Genomic DNA, 22,749 nt, shown 5'->3' on the forward strand with positions numbered 1-22,749 from the left:
TAGAAATAACACGAATGTCCATCACTTACTGGAATATCATTCAGCCATAAAAAGAAATGAAGTACTGATACATGCTATAACATGGATGAACCCCAAAAACATTATGCTAATTGAAAGAAGCCAGACACAAAAGACCGCATATTGTATGATCTTATTTACATGAAATGTCTAGAACAGGCAAATCTGTCTAGTAAAGACAGAAACTAGACTAGTGGTTGCCTTGGCATGGGTTGGGAACAGAGATTCAATGTAAACAGAAATAAGATATCTTACTGGGATAATGAATATATTCCAAAATTGGATTCTAGTGAGGGTTGAATAATTCAGTAAATTTACTAAAAATTATTGAATTTTACACTTAAATGGGTGAGTTTTATGGTATGTAAATTATATGTCAACATAATTTTGAAGAATGTATCATTCAGACCTCCATTTTTCAACCACCTAGTCAACAGGACAAGCAGAGTAAGCCATGGCTATGAGGTTAAAAACAACTGATTCCCAAAAGTTTTCATTTTACGTATTGTAGAATCAAGGGAAAATCACCCACTTCTCATATAATTCTCTCCAAATAATTAATGGAAAATATTTTATTTTAAGAACGGAAAACTCTTTGAAAGTTATTTTTTTACACCATCAATAGGAAAGGCTAAAATGGTCAGGTCTTCTCCTGGTCAACAGGACATATCTGGGAAGAGTTGTAAATGCAAACTTACTGATTTGCAGAAGAGCAGATGCTGCCCAGGATTTATTTGATATATTGTAAATTTTCTCATTTTGGTAATTTCAATATTTTAAAAATATTTGTAAGCAGTTTAAATTTAAACTTGTAAAAAGAACTTTTGATATTTGCAAACTTGTACCTGTTTAACATGAACTTATGTAGTGAGAATGTAAGTTTTCTCCTTTTAATTTTAAGCTTAACATAGGAAGAGAGGAAAAATGTGTTTGTGTTTGTTTTCTAATAACCTGAGACAAATTCAATCCCCAACACTCAGTTTCCTGAGGGCATCCAGGGACTGAGTTAAGTGAGCAACTCTCTTGTAAAATGCAAAGTGATGTTTTTCTTCCTTTCTAGAACTCTCTGAGAAAATATGCAGAAACAGATGCATATTTTAAATAGCTTAAGGTTCAGGATAGTTTGGTACATTAAGTTAGACTGATGTAAGTTATTGCACAGGACTGTTTATGAATTTTAAACTTAGAAACAATGCCTGAGCTGGGAGGGCACTTAGAGGGCCAACTTCATTCAAGAGGATGAAAATTAGGCCCAGCGAGATTAACTGAAAACCAAAGACAAGTGAGGTCTGTCCGCATTTTGTGTGAGTGTCTTCATGAAGAGCTTACATAATTCAAAGTTGGTATAATTATGACAAAAGATAGAAGCTATTTCTATTTAATGGCTAAAATGATACCAAAATATGGCAATACCATAATACGGCTTTTCTTCACATACCTGACCATTTTGAAATTAATTATGCCCTTTCTGATGAATTTTTTTATTTGAAGTATTTGAAAAGTTATACATAGTCGAACTCTCAATATTTTGCATTGTACTATTCAAATTTGTATAATTAAAATTCCTATAAAATGTGACCAAATTGGAACACATGTAGCATTGCTCTCTCACCTGATCTTTCTACTCCTTTTCAGCCACGCTGGCTGTTTTCTACTTCCTTGAGTACTGCATGCTTCTTCCTGCCAAAGGACCTTTGCATGTAGTGTTTCTTGGATGTCCCCAACTCTCACCTCCATCTTCCTCTTCAGCTAGGTAAAACTTACTTATCCTTGGGGTGCCAGCCGCAGTAACAGGTTTCTTTGTTAGTGGTTCTCATAAAAGTATGCTCCTTTCCTTCAGAGTTCTTACTTCAGTTTTAAATTATGTTCATAATCAAAGTAATTTTTTGACTAATGTAAGTTTTATGAGAGAGTTAAAGTCCAATTTTGCTCACCATGGCATCCTCAGTATCTAGCACAGTTCCTGGCACATAATAGGTGCTCAACAACAATTTGTTGAATTAATTAATTGATTAATGAACAAATGTCCACAGTTGTTTCTTTAACTTCTAGTTTTGCCACAGCAATCCAGATAATGCATTGAATCATGGGTTTTAAATTATAAGAAAGGGCCATCTAATATAACAATAGCTAATATTTATTGAGCGTTTTATATATGCACCGGCCATTATTTTAAATGCTTTGTGTGCATTATCTCATTTAATTCTCCCTCAAATCCCGTGAGATAGGCAGCACAGTTATTCCCATTTCACCGATGGAGAAATTGAGGTAGGTCTTATTGTTAGCAAGAAGAGAAGGTTGGATTCAATCCCAGGCAGCCTCCATGCTCTTAAATGCTAAGCCATCTAGCCCAACCTCCTTATTTTCCAGGTGGGGAAATTGAGGCCCAGAAAGGAACTGACTTGTCCAAGTTCTTACAACCAAAGTAGTGGCAAAGCCAGGAACAGAATCCAGGTATCTTGATTAATAATTTTTCTCTTTTAACTACCTCACTCTGCTACTGATAATAAATTAACACTAATAAAAGAACTATTATATATATTACATATATTATATGCAATTAAACATATGTTCAATATAATGACTCTTTTAATTTTAGCTTTAAAATGGCACCTTTCTCCAAATAAAGATCAAAGGCTCTTTGAGCCAGGAGTTTACTAATTTTCTTAGCTCGCAGCCTAATAAAAAGACAAATACTTGGGTGTAGGGAGCTGGAGTGATTTCTTTTTTGGTTTTTTTTTTGAGGAAGATTAGCCCTGAGCTAACTGCTGCCAATCCTCCTCTTTTTGCTGAGGAAGACTGACCCTGAGCTAATATCCCTGCCCATCTTCCTCTACTTTATATGTGGGATGCCTACCACAGCATGGCTTGCCAAGCAGTGCCATGTCTGCACCCGGGATCTGAACAGGCGAACCCTGGGCCACCCAGAAGCAGAACGTGCGCACTTAACTGCTGCGCCACCGGGCCGGCCCCTGGAGTGATTTCTAAGGAATCAAAATAAAAACTATTAGGAAAACACTTGTACGCATCTGTTAAGCAATTGCAAGTGTTAAGCATTATCTTACTGCCCACTTGGTGCAAACTTCACAAGTGTGATCTTCAATCCACGATAAGTCTATGGGAATGATAGTCTTGTTATACTTGGGTTTTCCTTTTTTTTTTGGCAGAGCCTTTGGGATACAAAGATATTAAAGTCATTTGTCCCAAATCACACAGCTGGTAAACGGTGGATCTAGGCTCACAACTCTGAATCCAAAATAGGGGGAAGGGTGGAAGGTGAGATATTGATTACTGGGAGTGGCATTTTGTAACATTAGTTGTTCCAGAACAATGGATGGAGGTTTTATCTTCTCAGGTACTTAAGGACAGCAAATCATTAGTTACTTTATATGTGATTATTCAACTTAAACTGATTAGTGGGTGCTTTTTAGTTGTTATTAAATTGTATCTCTCTGTTTCATCTGGCCTCCTAGAGGGCAAGGCACGTGTTTTATATTTAAGGTTTTTGTTTTCTTAGCATCTAACACAATACCTGACACAGAGTCAAGTATTTATTGAATAACGGTTTATGTCAGTATTAATATTTATCATCGTATTTTTGAAGTGGTACAGACAATATAGTTTATGCTAGAAATAAGTGTCGAGTTAGAAACTTGGATTTGTGATGGGACAACACAGAGCACTTTGTCAGCTCTGTTGAAGGTCTTTGAAGACTATCAGTTGTGTGATCTTGAGCACGTTTACTTCACCTCTCTGTGTCTCAATTTTCTTAAGTGTAAGATAGGGAAGATGCCTCCCTTGCAGGGCTGTTGTGAGGAATGATAATTCATGTAAAGATCCTGGCACGTAATAGACCATAAATAAATGGTAGTTATTATTATCTTGGGTCAGCGGAGAGGAGGAGATAGACTAAGAAACTCCATCATGATGTGGGGATGATGTTTTGGGGAACACAGAAGTTCCTATCGGTGAATCCTCTGAAATTCTATGAAAGGTTCTGAGTATGTTAATTTTTCTGGGGCAAAGGGCCATTGATTTCATTAGATTCTTAAAGTGGTATGTGGCCTGGAAAATTTAAAAACTACAACTCCAAATACTTTAAATAGAATACTGTATTAAAAGTCATAATCACTCCTCCCCCAAATTAAGTTCATCAAAAGCACAACTCCAGACAGATCAAATGTTTTAGACAAAGGATCTATCATCTTCCCCTAAGCTTTGGTACTACCTCAACTTTAGCCAAGGGAGAAAAAAAGGGATGTGAAACCACCGGGAAAAGAATGGGAACACTCATCCACTCCAACCCTGCCGTTAGTTTAGTTCAAGAAGGATATCTCTAGGGCCATGTTCACCAGAATACCTCTGAATCCTGCACAGCGTGAAGAATATACATTTGTTATCTCCAACACACAGGGAAGTCACAGAAATTGGGAGAAATAAAGCCTCAGAACATTAGAGGGGTCCAATCCTGGGGACTTTAACTGCTCTGCTTCCCATTCTCTATTCTCCTTCACTCCTTTAGCCTTGAAACTCAAAACCTCTTTTTACTCTTTAAAGTAATGGGTTGGGAGCTGGGTTTCAGTTTCTCATGATCCATGGTAAAGAGAAAAAGACGACATAGTGCATTTTTAATAAAGGACTGTTGATCTTTTGGTGTTAAAATGATCTTCTGTGAATTGATAATGAATAGTTTTATTTTATTTTGGAGAGGAAGATTAGCCCTGAGCTAACATCTGTGGCAAATATCCCCTCTTTGTTTTGTTTTGCTTGAGGAAGATTAGCCCTCAGCTAACCTCTGTGCTAATGTTCCTCTACTTTATATGTGGGTTGCTGCCACAGAGTGGCTGACGAGTGGTGTAGGTCCATGCCTTGGATCTAAACACATGAACCTGGGCTGCCGAAGTGGAATGCGCTGAACTTACCCACTATGCCATGGGGCCAGTCCCAATAGTTTTATCTTTTAAATGTCTTTACTTAGCAAAATTAAAAGTTGGCAACTTTATAGATACCCCCCTCTCTATTTCTTTTTCCTTATTTAAAAATTTCCAAATGTGAAATCCAAGTCTGGAAATCACTGAGTTAGGACAATGTTGTAAGAGTCCAGCTGAAATACCATAAAAGTTTGAATTAAGGCAGTGCCAATGGAGATAGAAAGGCAGAGTTGAGCGTGGCCAATTGGATGTGAGGATGGAAAAGAAAGGACTCTGGTGCACCTTGCTGTTTGACTTGGATCACTAACTGAATGAATGGCAGCACCATTCACTGAGCTAGAGCAGACTCACAGGGTGAAGGGATTACGAAATGATCTTGAATAGATGAGTCTGAGGAACTTGCGGAATGTCCAAGTGGAGATAGCCAGCCTATAACTAAAAATATAGGCTAGGAGCTCAGGAGAGATTTGTAGAAATCTAGGTGGTAGCTGAAGTGGTGGAAGTGAATGAGATCATCCAGTGAGAATAGAGGGCCACTCTCTCATACACATTTTACAGTTTATTTGAGTAATATTTAAAACCAAAGAAGTGGCTGTAGGCTTGTGTGTGCCACAATGATCTTCCTGTTCAGCCAGGGCTCCAGGCTCTGATGGGTGGCTCACATTGTCTGGGCAGTTGAGAGCAAAGTCCGGTTTTTCTAGACATAGTCGACATTAAAATACTGAGCACAGTGGGGATAGAGCTTGGGAAAGTCCTGACTAGAGGAAACAGGGTCCATGGATGAGTGGTAAAGAAAATGATGTAGGAACTGTAGGGAATTATGGAAAATCTGACATCTTTTGGGTACCAGACAAATTTATTACTTTCTTTTAATAAACAGCTTGGACACTTTGAGAGGACTGCATTTCTGCAGAATCCATCTGGACCACAAAACAAGGATACCATTTGTTCGAAAGTCTTTGAAGACTGGACACACTAGAAAATGATTCCCCAATTTGAGGGGCAGAAGAATTCCCTGCACAAAACTCTAGCCCAGTGCTTCTCAAACATTAACATGCACACAAATCACCTAGGAATCTTGTTAAAATTCAGATTCTGATTCAGTAGAATCCGTATAGGGCCTGGAACTCAGCATTCCTAACAAGTTCCCAAATGATGGTAATGCTGCTGGTCCTACTCAAAGTGTTGTTCAAAGTGTGGTTAGAACCTTCTATGGCAATCTGACATTGATCAGTGGACATGTCTCGAACAGGGTACCAAGTTTTTGCAATTCTTTTCTTTTTCCTTATATTTGTTTTGAAATGTAATTTTACATGTTGAATTAAATACATTAGGGCTTTTTTGCATATCTTCTTCCCATTTCACTTTTTAAGTGTTTTATATTGTGTTTTATAATAGTATCAGTTTTGTGTTTTATAATAGCATCAGTCTGTGATCAAATGGAAAAAAAGATTGGTCCCTCACCACACATAGTTTGAGAAACACTGCTCTAGATAATGAAGAATTTTTTATTTTGGACATAGAATTTAATTAGAAATGGTTTGATTTCTCTTACATATGATTCTAAAGCAGTATTTTAAACTTTTCTTTTTATTTATTCCATAAACAATAACAAAACTCAGCTAGGTAACATTATGACAGTTTCACCATACACTCGGTCACAAATATTTAAAACCTTTGCAACAAGAACAACAAAACCAGAGGTGTTACAAGAATAATTTACAAGAAAATCTATAAAACAGCAAGAAGCTCACAAATGTTCATTTTCTTTTGCACAAGATCACTACACTCGTTCACAACATGTTTTGTTTTACAAAATTCCCAACAAAAGTGTAATTTTTTCTTTGTATTGTGGTTTCTAAAACCAGAAACTTTGAAGTAAATATCCTTTTATTAGCACCTAGTGGTGCAGAAAAAGGAAAACTCTCACATACAGACACTTCACAGCACTTTTCTAAGAAAAATATACACTTACAAAATATGTTACAAATTGGCACACTTAAAAATATACAAGATTTTGTAGGCGTCTTAAGAGTGATCCTTAAGCTTTATACTTCAATTGACTCTACAGATTATTTATAAAGCTTAACTCTAAAAGAAAAAAGGCAAATAATTTCCTAACATTTTAAAGTTGCAGTGTCATATGTCAAACAGAAACTTAGGTTACATTCATAAAAAGGGCCTTTAACGTTTTTATTTTAAATTTTCTTAAATGTTTAAAGGGCTTGGGAGAGGAGAAAAAAAATGGGGATAATCATTTTCTTTAGCACCATAAATCAGAAACTTACTAAAGAGGTGCATTCAGTTTTATGAAAATTAAATTAAGGACTAGTACATTCAAAACTCTGTAGGCAGCAAACTCTAGTCAGTGCTACAGGTATCCCAGTAGAGCATCTTACACTTTCTATCCTCCTCACTGGGAGCCAAAAACAAAAGGCATCCTCTAGTTTTTATTCTAAGCCTTTTCTTTTGTGCTAAAAAACCAGGCATCTCTCTAAGAGGCAGAATGATTTAAGTATCTCCTTTCTTCTTTTTGAAGGGGATGTCTAAGACCCAGAAACCACTAAGCCTGTCAGATGGACAGACATCCTTTCTATCTCCTGTTGACGGGTTTTTCTTTAGTATCTTTAGTATCTATTCACCCAGATACTGATTTTAAAAGCCTCATTCACACCTTAAACTTTGTACTAAGCCTCTCTCTTTTACATTGTCCTTCTCCAATATTTTACCTCTTAGTTATGATTCTGAAACCAAGAGTACATCTCAAGTATCATGTAGCTGCAATGGGAGCTCTGCTTCATGACTGTAGTCACTGTTTAATGCTCTGAGTAAAAAATGTGCCTTAAAGGGTAGCCTGAGTACTGCCATCAAAATAATTCCATGCTGATTGAGAACCCTCAAGATGATGACATTGTTTCCCAAGTTAAACAGCCCAACTAAAATTTCTTTTCTCCCTTATTTGAGTCCTTGAGAAACTCTTACAAAATCTCTGGCCTACATTGTGTTGACAAGATCCCTATTTGTTACTAAAATCTTTGATTTGGGTACTAAATCTTCTAAACTTAATAATGGGCTTAGTGCATTTTATGACTAGAAAACAAATCTGATATTAGTTTTATTTCATAAAAAGGACATACTCCTGTAGTGATGGGCAGTCATTTAAAAAAATCCCTAAATGAAAACAAAAGTTCATTAAATTAAGATAATTTCTCAATAATACAGGAGAACACAAACATTTCTACTTCTAGCACTAGTTAGGACTAGCTAGTGCTCCATTCTCTTCAGCGCAGAAACTTAGCTCTCTCCAACTCTTGGAACTGTTGAGAGCATCTGTAAATTGAAGACGTGGTGGACTGCATCACACTGGTTCAGCTTGGTAAGAGCAAGTTTGGTTAAGAGGTCCTTGGATACGGTTTTTCTCCTTTAGGCAGTAAATGAAAATTAGAACCCACTAAAACAGAAATTCACTAGGAATGCAGAACCTCACATAATAGGACATAGGATGCTAGCCAGAGTTGTTTACAGCTTGTAAAGCATCTTTTATGTTTCTCTCTCTTACACATACACTTACCCCCCTCCTCATCTCCCCTACCCTCTGCACACATACAAATGCTTCCTAGAAGGAAAAAGGTCAGAGAAAGTGAAAGTTGTCACAAAAGCCCACCTAGCACCAAGGACATCACGGAGATGACTAAAGAAGGGATAGTCAAGGTAATACAGAAGGTTTGAAAACATTTAGGAAAGGGTAAGGCCTTAACACATAATTGCACAGAGTAACAAGTCAGAAGAGAGGAAGCAGCATATGTGAGGAAGCTGGTTTATGAGACACTGGAGAGGCCACTGGTTCAAGCCAGTTATTACAGCCCAAACATAACCCCCAAAGTCTCGAAGAACCTTGGTCAAGGCCACTGTTTCAGCACCCTGCTCCACATAGTCTAGCACCTAACCAGGGTAGAAAGGGGATCAGATCTACTCTTACAGATCTTCAAGGAAAAGGAGTTTCCAACTTTCCTCAGTCATATGACATAACTCTGTGTGTGTATGTGTGTGTTTAAAATTAGATTTGAAAGTGACCAAGGCAATTAAAGGTAATTAAGAGTGAGAAGAAGAACTTCCAGTAGAAAGTAGCCTGGCTAAGGTTCTTATACTCTGACACTTTGGGGAGGTGGAATATAAGATTATAAAAGAAGAAAAATTCTAAGACCAAGGACTGAGATTAAGTAAGAAGAATAAGGGAAAATACATTTCCAGGAAAGCAAAGATTAAATGAAATTCTGTTGAGGAGGCATTAATAGGAAGCAGCTTCTCAGAGAGAAGAGGTTAGAAGGGAGTGGCAATCTGGAATTTCAGACCAAGGAAAATTCTATATATCTGACTTGAGATATCAGTTATAGAGCACAACACTATTTTTATATCATTGGTCCTCACTTCACTAAGATAGCTGGTTGAACAAGGGATCTCCAAAAGATCAGGCCTACTATGTTGTAACAGGAAGAAAAAGAATTGTGAGATCAGAGACAGGACCAACAAAGGGCTAAAAACTGAAGAACTCAGAACATAATGTACTGAGAGGGATATTAAGGGAATAAACATCTTCTTCTGCTTTGTCCTATTGCTCATTTCTCAAACTCAGTTCCTTGTCATGTTTTAGTACAAAATGATTGGTTATGAGTCACTAATTTATATGTTAAAAACACATAATACACTGTAGGCCAATAAAAAAGGTACTTTAAATGGCAATTCTCTTCAGAGAAAGGGATGAACCATGCCCTAGAATTGGCCCCTAATGGGCTCCATAGGAGCAACTGAAAGAGTATCCATTCCAAAGGACTCATGATAGCAAGTTCTGACAAGGAAATTGTTTGTTTCCAACAGTTTCAGGCCATCCTTCTACCCCACCCCCACCTCACTCTCTAAAGCTGAACTGATACTGAGAAAAACTGGGACAACTGCTCCCATATTTATTTTTATAAAACACATTGTACTCATGGAACATTTTCTTTATTTCTTCTTTAATAGCCACCTTTTGATTACATAGAGAGCACGCCATTCCTGTTAGCCAGCAGGTGACTTTGAGGTCTGGACTCTTGGGGATCACAATACAGGTAGAATTGGTGATTCCAAACCAAAATTCAGCTGCAAAACAGAATAAAAACACAAACAAAAACAAAACAAAGACCAGTTCCTAGGAACCAGCCATACCATTTAGTACAAACAGCTAGCTATCAGAGTGGAGAAATAGAAGAAAGTGTTCCAGTTTGATTATTTTCCCTTTGGGATGGCAGCTGTAGAGCAGGAGACATGTTTCATCTGCTGCCTTTCCACTAAGTAATTTTCCAGGACTCACCACACACAGAGCGTCAAAGCCTAGGAACAGGCCTGAAGCAGCCTCATAAAATGCTCCTCACCCACTCATCCCCATAGACACACACAATCACACTATCAAGAACACAGGCTTGTTCATTTTACTACCTAGCTGTAAGTAGTAGAGTAGGCTGGTGAAAGGAATCATGGACTGGGAAGTGTGTATACTTAAATATGTGACAGGCTTCCTTCCATTTCTCTCTTACTACTTTCAAATGTTGCTTCTCTGTTTGTGAATATATTTAGGTGGCAATGACTAGGTAGGTTCATATTTTGCTTAATTATTCCTTTTGAAACATCTTCCCTTTTTTAAAAATCCCCTTTTCCCCCACCCACTTATTCTCCACCCTCCCACCCACAGCCTATATATTCACAAGTTAATAGGTTAGTAACAATATTAGTAAGAATAGTAAGAGTAACAACAACAACAACCAACAACATTAATAATATTAATCCCCTATATCTGTATAGCACTTTACGATCTACAAAGCGCTTTCACATCCATTATTTCATCTGTGCCATAATGCATCAGTCATCAGACACACAGGCCTTCAACTGTGCAAGGAAAATAGATCAAATGTTAGACGTCAAGTGGTGAATAAAGGGGAAGAAAACGCTAGTAGTGAGGGATGTTGGAGCTGTGAAATTTAAAAAAAAGGGGGGGGGAGGGCTGAATAAAAAATTGTGATTTCAAAAATTTATATAAAAAATTGAGATTTAAATTTAGTGTGTGGCATCAAATACCAGTCATCCTAAGACTAAGTATATATGGCCCCGATTAGTTGTTACCACAAATTGTTCAGTTTATCTGATATATGTACGTAACTCACAGGAGTTGAACTGAGATGCCTTAACATTTTCTTTAAATGACATTGGCATTGCAAGATTAAACACTTAAAGAACACTAAAGCCATGATATGAGTGCACTTTTGACAAAAGTGGAATAAAACATTTAGGAAACTACTTAAATAAAAGCAATCTATGTATTTCATTTATCATTAGTGTTGATTTTATAACTATTTTATAATTTATCCCAGACTATTATAAAATATATAAAACTGAGATATAAAGTCCAGCAATATAACTTTGCACTTTAAATAATTTTCAGCTACAGATTTTGCTTTTAGAAAACAAACTTTAAAGCAGCTGTTTTGTTTCCTTTTAAAACATTCTGTAAATGCATATACTTGGGCCCCTGATGGCCTTAGCTGTTGTGACTTCCAGACCTTTCCAACATTTTAACTCTTAGACAATGGAACAAACAAACCCTATTTTGTGCCTTGTTTAATTGCTCATGTTTCCACACAGGACAGTTGACTTTAAAACTGTAAAATAACATATGTATGCATATATATATATTTTTTAAAAATTCATTAATGAGCTTTAAACTGTGAGTGAATCTGTGAGATGAGGTAAGGAAATTTGGCACATTTCAAACAGTATCCTTTAAGTTTTGGTAAATTGTGTAACACAACATATTTTTCCACTGTGATCTACAGGTGCTATCCACATAAGTGGGGGTGGTTAATAGCAAGAATCACTGGAATGCTTCTAGTAATTCAACAGGGACAAGCTCCCCAAATACTCACAACCAAATGTTGATATAGAAGTAAAAATATATACAATACAGTCACTTGTTTGTAGTTTGGCACAATGTTTTCCTTGGGTAAATAGTGCATAAACTACTTGTGCAACTGTATGACTCTTAAGCCTTTTACATAGAACATCAGATTAAAGTTTGCTTCCAAAGACTTATTCCCACGCTTTAAAATTCTTTTCTTTAAGCACTTACATGTCAACATACATACCACAAGGCATATTTTGAAAGAAATAAAACACAAACATCAAATGTCTTTCTGGAAAATGCGAGTCTCTTCTTCAAACACAGGTAAAACCCAAAATGCTGTTTCTGCTTTTAGGAGATTGTAGTCGGAATCCCTGCAGAAAAACCAAACAATTTATGCCATCTTAGTTATTAGCCTTAGTGTATGTCCCACAAAGGGATCATACCATCTAAATTTGTTTACATCATACTAGATGCCGTATGATGCAGAAAAAGATACAAATAGCAGGGGGGCACTGGAAAGCACTCTTAATTGCCACACGATGAGATTTTGTTTTCCAAATTATGCTCTTTTTGCTTAAATGATCTTGGCTTTTGTCTATATAACTTTTCAATTCTGTTGTCCAAAATTTTTCTTACTGCAAAGCCCTTTCCTTCCCCAAATCATTCAAGAGCATATTTTAGTTCTATTTTCTCAATAAGTAAAAACTAATGCTGAATAGCAGAAAAGGTAGCCTTGTTAGAGCTTATCCCTAGCCAAGCCACAACAGAATTGCCCAATCTTTTGGGTGGCTCAAAGGCATAGGGATTTTCATGCATTTTTTTCTTTTCTTTTTAAATTGAATGGGACAGTTTCTTTCATGCAAACTTTTGCTTTCAAGAGGGGAAAAAATGAGGGACTATGGGCTTAGCAGGTAGTAGGAAAGCTAAGGGTGCATCGTCCTAGCCATTTTGGTGCAGTATTACCTCAGTTTTTCAAAAGAAGCTGTCCCAGCCTCATCCTTGTGGACCTGTTCCCGCTCCATGCGCTTTCCCTTACACTTCTCATCTCTCAGGGCCTTGGAGCTGGATTTGTGACGATATAACTTTTTGTGTGTTGGTCCGTTATTGCCTAAAGTGCTCAGGTTATTATACTTTTTATCAAAGAAGGCAGAGCAAGAGTCCTCATTATTATAACCAGGCGTGTTTGCACGACCAGGATCACCTATCGCTGCTTTCCCATTGCTTTTACTCACACCCTTGATGGACCTGTGATTCTTAGTGGCTCCTGGGGACCCACTGTTGACCTTTTTCTTAGATTCCTGTGGTGTCCCAGCCAATATTTTGAGGGTTTTTAATTTTAGACTATTGGACTCAGGGGAGTAGAATATGTTGGGGTCCTCATGGTGCTCCAAGGGTTCCCAAAGGGGCTCTATGGAGGCCATCATGAATCTCTGCACATCTGCCATACCAGAGGCGATGTTGGACAAGATATAGGAAGGCTCTTGAAACTCCCGTTGGTCATCATCCAGGAGGCTGTTGGTGTTAGTGCCCATGCTCATGTCGCTCCAGCCTGGGTTGGTGTCCTTCCCCAAAGCCCAATCTCCAGAAAGTCCCTTCTGATTTGGCATCTTCATAGAGGCCACAGGGCCACCATGCTGGATACATTCGGCCAATGTCTTCCCTGTGGATATGCTGTTGATTTGACCTCCTCCACGGCCAATGCCAATTTGCATTTTCTCTCCATTGACTGCAGCCATGTATTTCCCTTTCTTTGTTGACTTAGGGACCTGGCGGGAGGTTTTGCCAGGTGGCTTTTCACTCCCTTTGTTGTTGGCTTTGGGTGATTTTTTCCTGGTGTTTTTTTGAGAAGAGCTTTGGTTCATAGCCCCACTCTTGCTGGGTGAACTTTTCTTTCTTGATTTCGACACTTTGTTATTGGTACTCATTTGACCAGATGGATCATTAAATGTTGATAGACAAGGGGTTTTTTGGAGCAGGCTGACAGAATCCTCATCATTGAACATATGGAACTGAAACTGATGGTTATTTAAAGTAAATCCATCATCCACTTGGACCTGCCGTGAAAGGGTACTGCAGTCCCACTTGATTTTCTCCATATTGCCCAGTGGTCCTGGGACACCCTCTTGGAACCCCTTCAGTGTTCCTAGTGTCTTGATACCCTCACATCTGGTAATTTGAGGAGAAAGACTAGGGGTGTCAGGCGGGGACATCTCTGAGAGAGAAGAGTGGCGGAATTTGTCAGGAGTGAAGTTGGAGATATCCAGGAGGTCAGTGGACTCCTTTAGTGGTACTATCTCATCAATGCTCTGCTGGATCACCAGCTTGGGGCTGCAATGGGCCAGGAAGTCATCAGTGATATCATCATCACCATCCTTTTCACAGGGCTTCAAGCTTAAGGAGCAATAATTGCTTGAGTTGACAGAGAGTGGTGTTATTGAATCAAAGTTAAAGAGTCGACCATCATCCATACTGACTGGGCTCTGCTGGAAAGGAAAGCAGAGCTCTGCATTATTAAAGTGACATAATTGATAAGAGTCATCAGACGGGAGCTGGGTGTCTTGCACAGAGGCATATAAGACCTTGTTGCAACTACTGCCACCACTATTGAGGCAGATTGGATTGTATGTTGTAGCTGTGAGATTATTTTCCATGGAGACTACTTGGGAGACTACAAATTCACTGGATTGGTTTGGAGCTATCTCCCTTGAGACTTCAGCTATGAATTCCTGTGGGCCGGAAGTAGGCTTGTTGGGCCACACATTTCCATAGTTGTTTGATTCCATTTTGAAGTTTTGGGATGGCTGCTGCAGCTCAGACTCAGAAGGTGAGGAAAGCACACAATCCTGCGCAGGCTGGAGAGGTACAAATGATTTTTCTGTTTGAGTGAGGTTGCCTTCATTTTGCTCTGGAGAATGGTGAGTGAAGTATGAGATACCAGTATTATTTGACAAGTCAGAAGGATCTAACAATGTCTGCAAATACCCTCCAGGTATAACAGGTATATTGGTGGCAACATTAGCAGATGATAGAGGCATTTCAGAGGAGCAGGTGGTTGGTAGGAAAGTAGAATTCTTAGCAACCTTTGCCTCATGAAATTCAGATAGATGGGAACTGTTTGAGGTCCCAGGAATAGCTTCATTCTTTAAATTAGCTTTGGAGGATTGGTCTTCCAAAAGAGGGCTCATTTGAACAACTGGCTTGCTTTCTTGCCCAGCTTTGATTTTCTTGGATTTTAACCTGGCTTCACTTTTAAATTTGATTTTGTTGAGCACTTTCCTCTCTGGCCCCTTAAATTCTGCATCTTGGGCTTTTACTTTTACTGATTCAGGACCTGTGATATCATTTAAATGTGATCCATTTGCACAGCTGGGGACAGCCAGAGGTGCTGACTTCAGTGTACCTTTCAGGATTCCATTTTCTTTACGACTACTAGCTTGCCTCTGATCATTGCAGAATGAAACCTGCTTACCACTTGCTGAAGTTTCCATGGATGGGATTCTTTGAATTCTGTGCCTGTTGCTAAGTTTAGATTTTCGTTTGCGAGCAGGTGGCAGAAATGACATCTCAAAGCTACCTGGTTCAAAGCTTTGCTTTTGGCATAAGGGTGTCTTGTTGGAGTCTGTATTGCTGTTTCTCTGTTTCTTTTTCTTCTGCCAGAAGCCCTTCAAGGGGGCCAGCTTGGCGTACTTGTTGAGTTGATTCTCATTCAAATTCACTGTTGTCTCACTGGCATCCACTCTACCCAACTTCACCAGCATGTTCTTCTCACCTTTAAAGCGATTGATGATGATATATTTGATAATAACAGGGGGTTCTTTACGGGTTACTTTTCTTCTCTTTTTGGGACACCATTCATCATCATCTTCCTCTTTTGAACCACCTGGCAGCCATTCCTTCCTCTCATTTACTTTTTCACCCTCTAGTGAATCAACATCATATAGATAATCTTCACTGTACCTGACTTTTCTCTTGGCTCGCAGGCCATAGTTCTGTTGGGAGGAGGAGCTGCCAGAATTAGTGTCCCGAGCCATATAGCGGCTACAGTCCTTGATCTCTCCCATGGCATCATAAGAGACCTCAATGAAGGAACTGTCATCACTGAAATGCCCTGATGCCTCCAAGGAATTTGCAAGATGGCCCTGCTTTGGATTCTTAAATTGCCCTACCTCAGTCCCACTGCATGGTTTATTTAAGGCAGACTTTTCTCCATTATCCTTTCCATCTTTTTTCTCTACACCTTTGTCTTCCTGTCCTTCTTCTTTGCCTTTCTTCTTGTCCAAGTTTTTATCTTCCTCTCCCCAGATGATGCTCACATCAGGGACCTTGAATTGGGAAAGATCACTGCTCTGTTTCAGGGCCCCACTCTTAGACTCTCGCTTAGGACAGGTAGTAAAGACACTGGGAAAAAAGTTGAATTGTGCATCCTCCTGCATCAGAAGGGTGGTCTTGTCTCGAACATTGTCTTGGAAGGATTCATATCGAATTTTCAGGGAGCAGACATCACTGCCCAACGTTGACTCATCATCATCGAACATATAGTTATCCACATCTTCTTCAGAGAATAGATTGACAGACAGCTCATTCTTGGAACAGAGGTCAAGCAGTTCAATCTTACTCTCACTAATGAAAGTCTCAAAGTAACCCCAATCCTGATTGGAATTTGCCAGCAAAGCCTCTTCTGTATTGCACTTATCTAACAGTAATGCCTCATAATAACTTTTCTGAGCTGGATCCTCCAAGTCGATGTCAGGTTTCTCAGCTTCTCGTCTATCTCCTGCCCTTGATTTGTGCAGGGGGAAGCCCAGGAGCTGGTCTGAGAGCAGCTGCTCTCCGTATTTCATGTTTTCTCCAGCATTAATACACTGAATCCCTATATCAGAGACTGCACAGGTTTCATAATCCCTGTTTAGATCACTGACTTTCAGACTGATCCCCGGCTCAGGATCTACTGCATCCTTGGAGTCCATGAAGCAGCCCAAGCAAGTCCGGCTTGGCTGCATGAGGCAGTCCCCATTCAGAGCTGACATGCCTGCAGGCTCCATTATGGTGAATGGAGCTTTCTCACACTCATTGGGCAGTGACCATGTGTTCAGGCCTTTTGCAACACCAGACGTAAGGGAGATGGCATTCACAGAAGTGCTATTAGCAGCATGCTCAGGTGGTTCAATCAGGCCCAAAGGAGAGGGAGGGCTCTGCACACAGGGTTTCTTCGAGGGCAGAGGCAGGAGACCCCTGGGATACATCAAGGTCTCTTTTTGAACCACTGGTATAGGCTGGATTGGTGCGACAGCTTCTAGAGCTGCAAATGACTTCATTGCCACACCCTGGTCCTCTGAGTCTAGAGAAAAGGGAAAGAAACGACAGGAATCAAGTTAAAGGTCTTAGACCAGACTCATTAACTGTCTTTCCCTTGATCAGTTTCTGGTCTTAGATCTCATACAAGCTAAGCTGCAGCTTCTCTAGCTTTAGAACTAGAAACTACAAAGTTAAAGAACAACCTGATTTTACATTGAACATTCATGTGAGTGAAAAATAATATTTCTTCAGGTTCAGCCTTTTCTTCAGACACAGACAGAGCTCTCCTCAGAAACGAGGAAATAATTGGACTGCTTGATTAATTGGAAAGTCAAGACTTTCAGGGTAGGAAAATGCTCAGATGGGATATTCATGGTTTTGAGCAATGAGACTCAGTCCTATCCTTCAGACCTCTGTTCTGGAAGCTCCTACTGAATCTAGACATTCCATGCCTCACATCAGACCACATTTCTAATTCACTAGGAATTTTGAGGAACTTAAGTATTCATCTGACATAGATCATTTGGGAGAGCAAAGGGGTTGGATTAGATACCTCCTAGAGACCATTCTAGCCCAGTTAGAGATTTGGTGGAATAAAGTTTAGGATTAACATCAATCTCAGAGGCATCCTAGACTTAACCTACCCCAACTTTGTGGATACTGGAAGTCTATAGTAATAACCAAGGATTACTGGGAGAGACATTTGTACTATAATTAAATTCCCTTACCATTTTCTTTGACCCCATTAATCAGAGTGTTTTCTCCGTTGGCTGAGGCAACAACAGCCTTATCTTGTTGGTTATCCATGAATGTAACCTCTTATTGTTTCATTCCAAGTCCAAATGTTGTCCAACCTGCACATTTCAAATATATAATATCAGTTATTAATTTTTTTTCTGTTTTAAGGTTATTTTGGTTAGAGAGGTCTTTAAAGGCTCACCAGAATTTACCTGTTTCCAGACTGGCCTCATTACTGCTAATGTTTTTGTTTCATAGTTTATACCTACCATATAAGCCAATTTGGAAATTCACACTTCATTCATACATCCTAGATCCTTCTGTCCCCTCTAGGCCACCATACTATTCAAAATTGAAATCTAAAGAAGCAGGCAAACTTATACCTTTTTCCAGATAGTAAGACATTTAACCTAATCATGGCCATCCAATTAGGAAGGATGCAAAGTAGAGTCCAGAGTAACCTAAGATAAGGGTTTGTGCTTGTGGAGATTGGCTTTATTTACGTTTGTCTCATTTCTACTTCAGATTATCTGAAGCTCTTCAAAAATAAGCCAATTCATACATAACACACACATATAAATGACACTCATATTTTCTCTCTCTATGCATTAAAATTTGACTACTAAGGATGAAAGAAGTAGAGAATCCTTTCCTTGGATTCTTGACTTTCATGACCTTAACTCTGGTTTTGACAAGTATTCCTCTGAGCCCATAGCAGGATTTTAAAATGTGACCACAAAGAAGATCTGGAATTTCTGAAAAGGTCCCACCATAATCTGGTATTTTTAGGGCACAGAACACATATCCAAAGCCCCTCATCTCCTGCCCACCTACCTGGGTGGTAGGTATATGCAAAATGACAGGAGACAAGACCACCCAAGATGGAGGTATCTACCATGTGCCACTACAACATCTATAAGCCTCTATTTATTCCAGCCCCCCTTTTCCTAGACCTTCTCCTCAGTCAGTATCCTTCCCTTTATTAAAAAGTAAAGACTACTGATGGCCAAGAAACTATTACAAGAATCTCAATTGTATATGCACTTATCCTAATTCATGTGCATACTATAAAATGTAGGTCCAGTGTTGAGGGAACAAGAAGCAGTGAGCCAGACATAGTTTTACATGATTCAGTTTATGTGATATTTTATCTATCTGGGCCTATTCTTATCTGTAAAATAAGAAGTCTGCACTAGGCAATCATCCAGTTTTAAAAATGTTAGATGATCCTGGTTTCCCCCTAACATTTATATATCGGAATTGCCAAATTTTCTTCTCATTTTATACAAGACCTGACTTGAGAGTAGCCAATAAGCAACAGGTGCCAGGGAAAAGAGAAAGAAATGCTTATTTGTATTTACACAGAAAGAAGGGCTGAAGATTTCTAAAAGATGGAGAGGAGTGGCTAGCAATATCAAAGTCCCCATCCCTTGGCAAGGAGGGCTCGTTTGTGGTGGAATTGAATGAACAGATCGGATGGCTGAGCCTCTGCTTTAGAAAGGACCGTATGGGTCAGATGGAATCATACCGCCGTCATGGATTGCTCTGTGCATCTTTTTTTTTTTTTTTAAAGGAACTCAGTAGAACTTCAGGTATCATTTTACTCCTCTTTAACCCCTACACTAATTCCATCTTGGCAGGGACTTGATAAGTGGCAAATTATTTGTGGATTTTAATAATTTAGTATCTTCTTGTCCCTTATGCCTAAGGCTAACTACAATGAAGTCCGTTTTATCACCAGGAAGACCAAGGCAGAGAGAAACAAAAACTAAAATAAGGTCACAAAATAACATAACACAATGGCAGATCTATGAAAGGGACCCAAGTCTCCTGACCAAAAGACCAGGTGTTTTTCCTTAAAGCGCAAAATGTTTTCTCTATAATTTCACCACTTCTAATCCCTGGTCAAAACAAGGCTGTAGAAATATGTTTGCACATGTTACTGATCTATACTTCCACCCCCTTTCAGGTAATGAAATAAAGAACAGCTGCCTCAGACAAGCATTGATTATTAGTAAAAATTAATGTACCGTAAAATATATAGAGGAGCAAAGTATCAAGAATTATCCAATCTTGTCAGACAGGAAAAGAACAATATGTTAGGGGACATATTAGTGCCATTGTAACTTTACTCCGGGATGTTATTTCCCTAAGAACATAAATTTTTTCTAATAGAAAAATATGACCAAGCATCCATGATTTATGGTTCTGAATTAAAGGGAATCCTAAAGGGTTGAGAATAAAGGAAATACAATTTGGCAAGAGATAAAGAAGAGGTGAAGAGTGGTATGGGAACTTGACGAGCTGGGAAGAGGGGAGGAAATGGATGAATACCCCCTAGGTGCCAGACTGGATACAGTTACAGAAGTTATCTCATTTTGCATTTATAATCTCTTTGTAAGGTTGGCTCTACTAGCTTCCCATTTTTTTTCAAAAGGGAAAACTGAGAGTATCATAGACATTAACTTAGTGATTATCAATTATTTCGGCCTTTCTTCTACAGAATTAGAAGGCTAAACCCTGAGTGGACAATCATTTAGTCCTTTCCTATGACTTCAAAACTCAGCTATAAACAAGACAACCTAAAGGTATATATTTTCCCACATTTCTATTTATTTATACCTTGGCTGCTTATAAAAATGATTTCAGAGAGGGATTATAATTTTTCATAGTTACAGTACAAACAACTCTGGGCTTGCTTTAGCTTTTCCTCACCTATCAGCATTTTAGGACAACACATTTTGTGGGATTTTAAAAATCTGTTTTGAGCTTAAAATTGATTCTCACTTTTGGGATAATGTACAACAAAATGTTCTACGGATCATGGTAAATCAAGCAGTGTAATGGCACTGAAATAACATTAGTATGGAGACAAGTATTTTGAAGCAAGGAAGTGCTCAATTAAACCAGAAGAACAAACCCTCCTACCTGCCTTTCCCCTCAGTTGAGCCTGAGAAGTGTTCATAGATCCTGTCCCAGTAGGCTGCTATGCTCTTCCCCAAAGGCCTTTAAGCCTCAGGTCTCAGAGTCTAGATGACCCACACCAGCATTTGTGTTGGGGGCTGTCCGTGGCCTTTTCCAACTGGAAAAAAAAAGCAAAGCAAGAAAGTAAATCATGTTTCTGCCCATGGACCTGGGGCAACACAGCCTTTGGGGTTTGAGTAGTGCTGATTTCTGGGATATCAGTTTAAATGAATTCAACAAATTGACGAGGTACCACCTGTGGTCATGGCAGTGTACCAGGAAGTGGAGTAGAAAAGTTAGGTGAATGGAACTAGACCCATGTTCTCAAGGTGCTCAGTGTTTACTGGGGGAGAACAAGCCATAGACAAATTCTAATAAATGTATAATATACTGAAAGAGAGGCAAAAAGTTTCTATGGGAGTTTCAAATGGAGAGAGATTATCCTACTTCTAGAGAGGAGAGAGATCAGTATTTAAGATGGACTTTAGAGGATGGTCTTTCAGGAGGTGGGCACGGGGACGTATAGAGGAGAGAAAGGCACTCCAGGCTGAAGATATCTCATGAGATGGCATGAATCTCTCCCCACTCCAGTCTATCCTCTAAACAATTGCTACAGAATCACAGGTCTGACAACTTGGCTTAAACTTTTCTGTTTTTGCCTTGCGTATAACACCCTTCTCAATCAGTTCTCAACTTTTCAAGTTGTATTCTCCTTTCATTATGTTCACCTTCCCCTATACTCCCAAATATTCTAACTCCTTTTGCTCCCTTAATGTGCTAGACCAGTTTTTGCTTCTGGGTGTCTTGCACTTGATATTCTCTCTGCCTGGAATGCCTCCCTCCACCTTCTCCCCTTCCCTTCCTCCTTCCCCTCCTCCCCTTTCCAGCCTCCCTTTCACCTGCTTTTTCCTATTCCCTACTCATTTTTCCTTGACACCTTCCTTGATTCTCCCCACGCCCAAGATATTAGTCTCTTCCCTTCTCTGTGTTCTGAAAGAACTTTGATCTCCTCTGTGTTTATCACTTTATATAGACATTACTTATTTATGTGTGTGTATGAGGAAGATTGTCGCTGAGCCAACATCTGTGCCAATCTTCCTCTACTTTATGTGGGATGCGGCCACAGCATGGCTTGATGAGCGGTGCTAGGTCCATGCCCGGGATCCGAATCTGCGAACCCCAGGCCACCGAAGCAGAGCATGTGAACTTAACCACTACACCATCAGGCCAGCCTCTAGACATTACTTCTTTATATCTGATACCCTCAAAAGACTAAGTGGCCCCCAACCTCCACAAGGCCTAGCTCACATAGTGCTTAGAAAATGGTATGTACTCTGTAAAAGTTGATTAGACAATAATGTTGGATGGTAGGAAAAGATGGCAAAGAATTTCAGAACAATAAGAATTTTGCTAAAATATAAAGTACACACAAGAAAATATGGCTGAAAACATAAGAGCTATACTGTGGGGCTATACTGTGGAGGCCACCCAAATCTTAATTCAGGAAGACACTGAAGGGTTTTGAGCAGAGGAACGCTACGATTAAAACATTAGGACCAGCGAGTGGGAGAATCAGAGGTAGGGAAATAGGTTAGGAGACAATGTTCAGGTGTGAGAGGTCAAGAAGATTAGAATTAGAGAGGAGGAAATAAGAATGGAAAGGAGATGTTAGATTTGAGTAGAACTGCAGAGGTGTGCTGTATAGACTTGGAAAATGATTTAGATGTGGTACATGAGGGAGCAGGAGTCAGTATACAGAGAGAAGAGAAAGGTCAAGCAGTCAACAGATGGTTGTGAAAGGAACACTAGGGGTGGCTGGATTCCAGGCCAGAGTATCCTCAGAAATACAGGTGCCAGGATCTTCATGAGAAT

The 22,749-nt window shown here is 39.2% G+C and overlaps 1 protein-coding gene across 3 annotated transcripts in view; it reads right to left on the bottom strand.

Annotated features, from left to right (window-relative positions):
* Nucleotides 1-6,439: 6,439 nt before the first annotated feature.
* NEXMIF (neurite extension and migration factor) overlaps nt 6,440-22,749 on the bottom strand; it is a 111,913-nt gene continuing 95,603 nt past the window's right edge. The window contains exons 2-5 of one of the 3 annotated variants that reach the window (XM_070605773.1): nt 20,842-20,995; nt 17,904-18,029; nt 12,844-17,218; nt 6,440-12,251 (exon numbers count right to left, since the gene is read on the bottom strand). In XM_070605773.1, coding sequence (XP_070461874.1) covers nt 12,158-12,251; nt 12,844-17,218; nt 17,904-17,982 — 4,548 coding nt within the window. In that variant the 5' untranslated portion in view covers nt 17,983-18,029; nt 20,842-20,995 and the 3' untranslated portion in view covers nt 6,440-12,157. Of the gene's footprint in view, nt 12,252-12,700; nt 17,219-17,903; nt 18,030-20,841; nt 20,996-22,749 lie in introns of those variants that run through there. The other 2 variants (XM_070605774.1, XM_070605775.1) reach the window with 2 other exon arrangements.

The sequence above is a fragment of the Equus przewalskii genome, chromosome X (genome assembly GCF_037783145.1).
Source record: "Equus przewalskii isolate Varuska chromosome X, EquPr2, whole genome shotgun sequence".
Classification (NCBI taxonomy): Eukaryota; Metazoa; Chordata; class Mammalia; order Perissodactyla; family Equidae; genus Equus; species Equus przewalskii.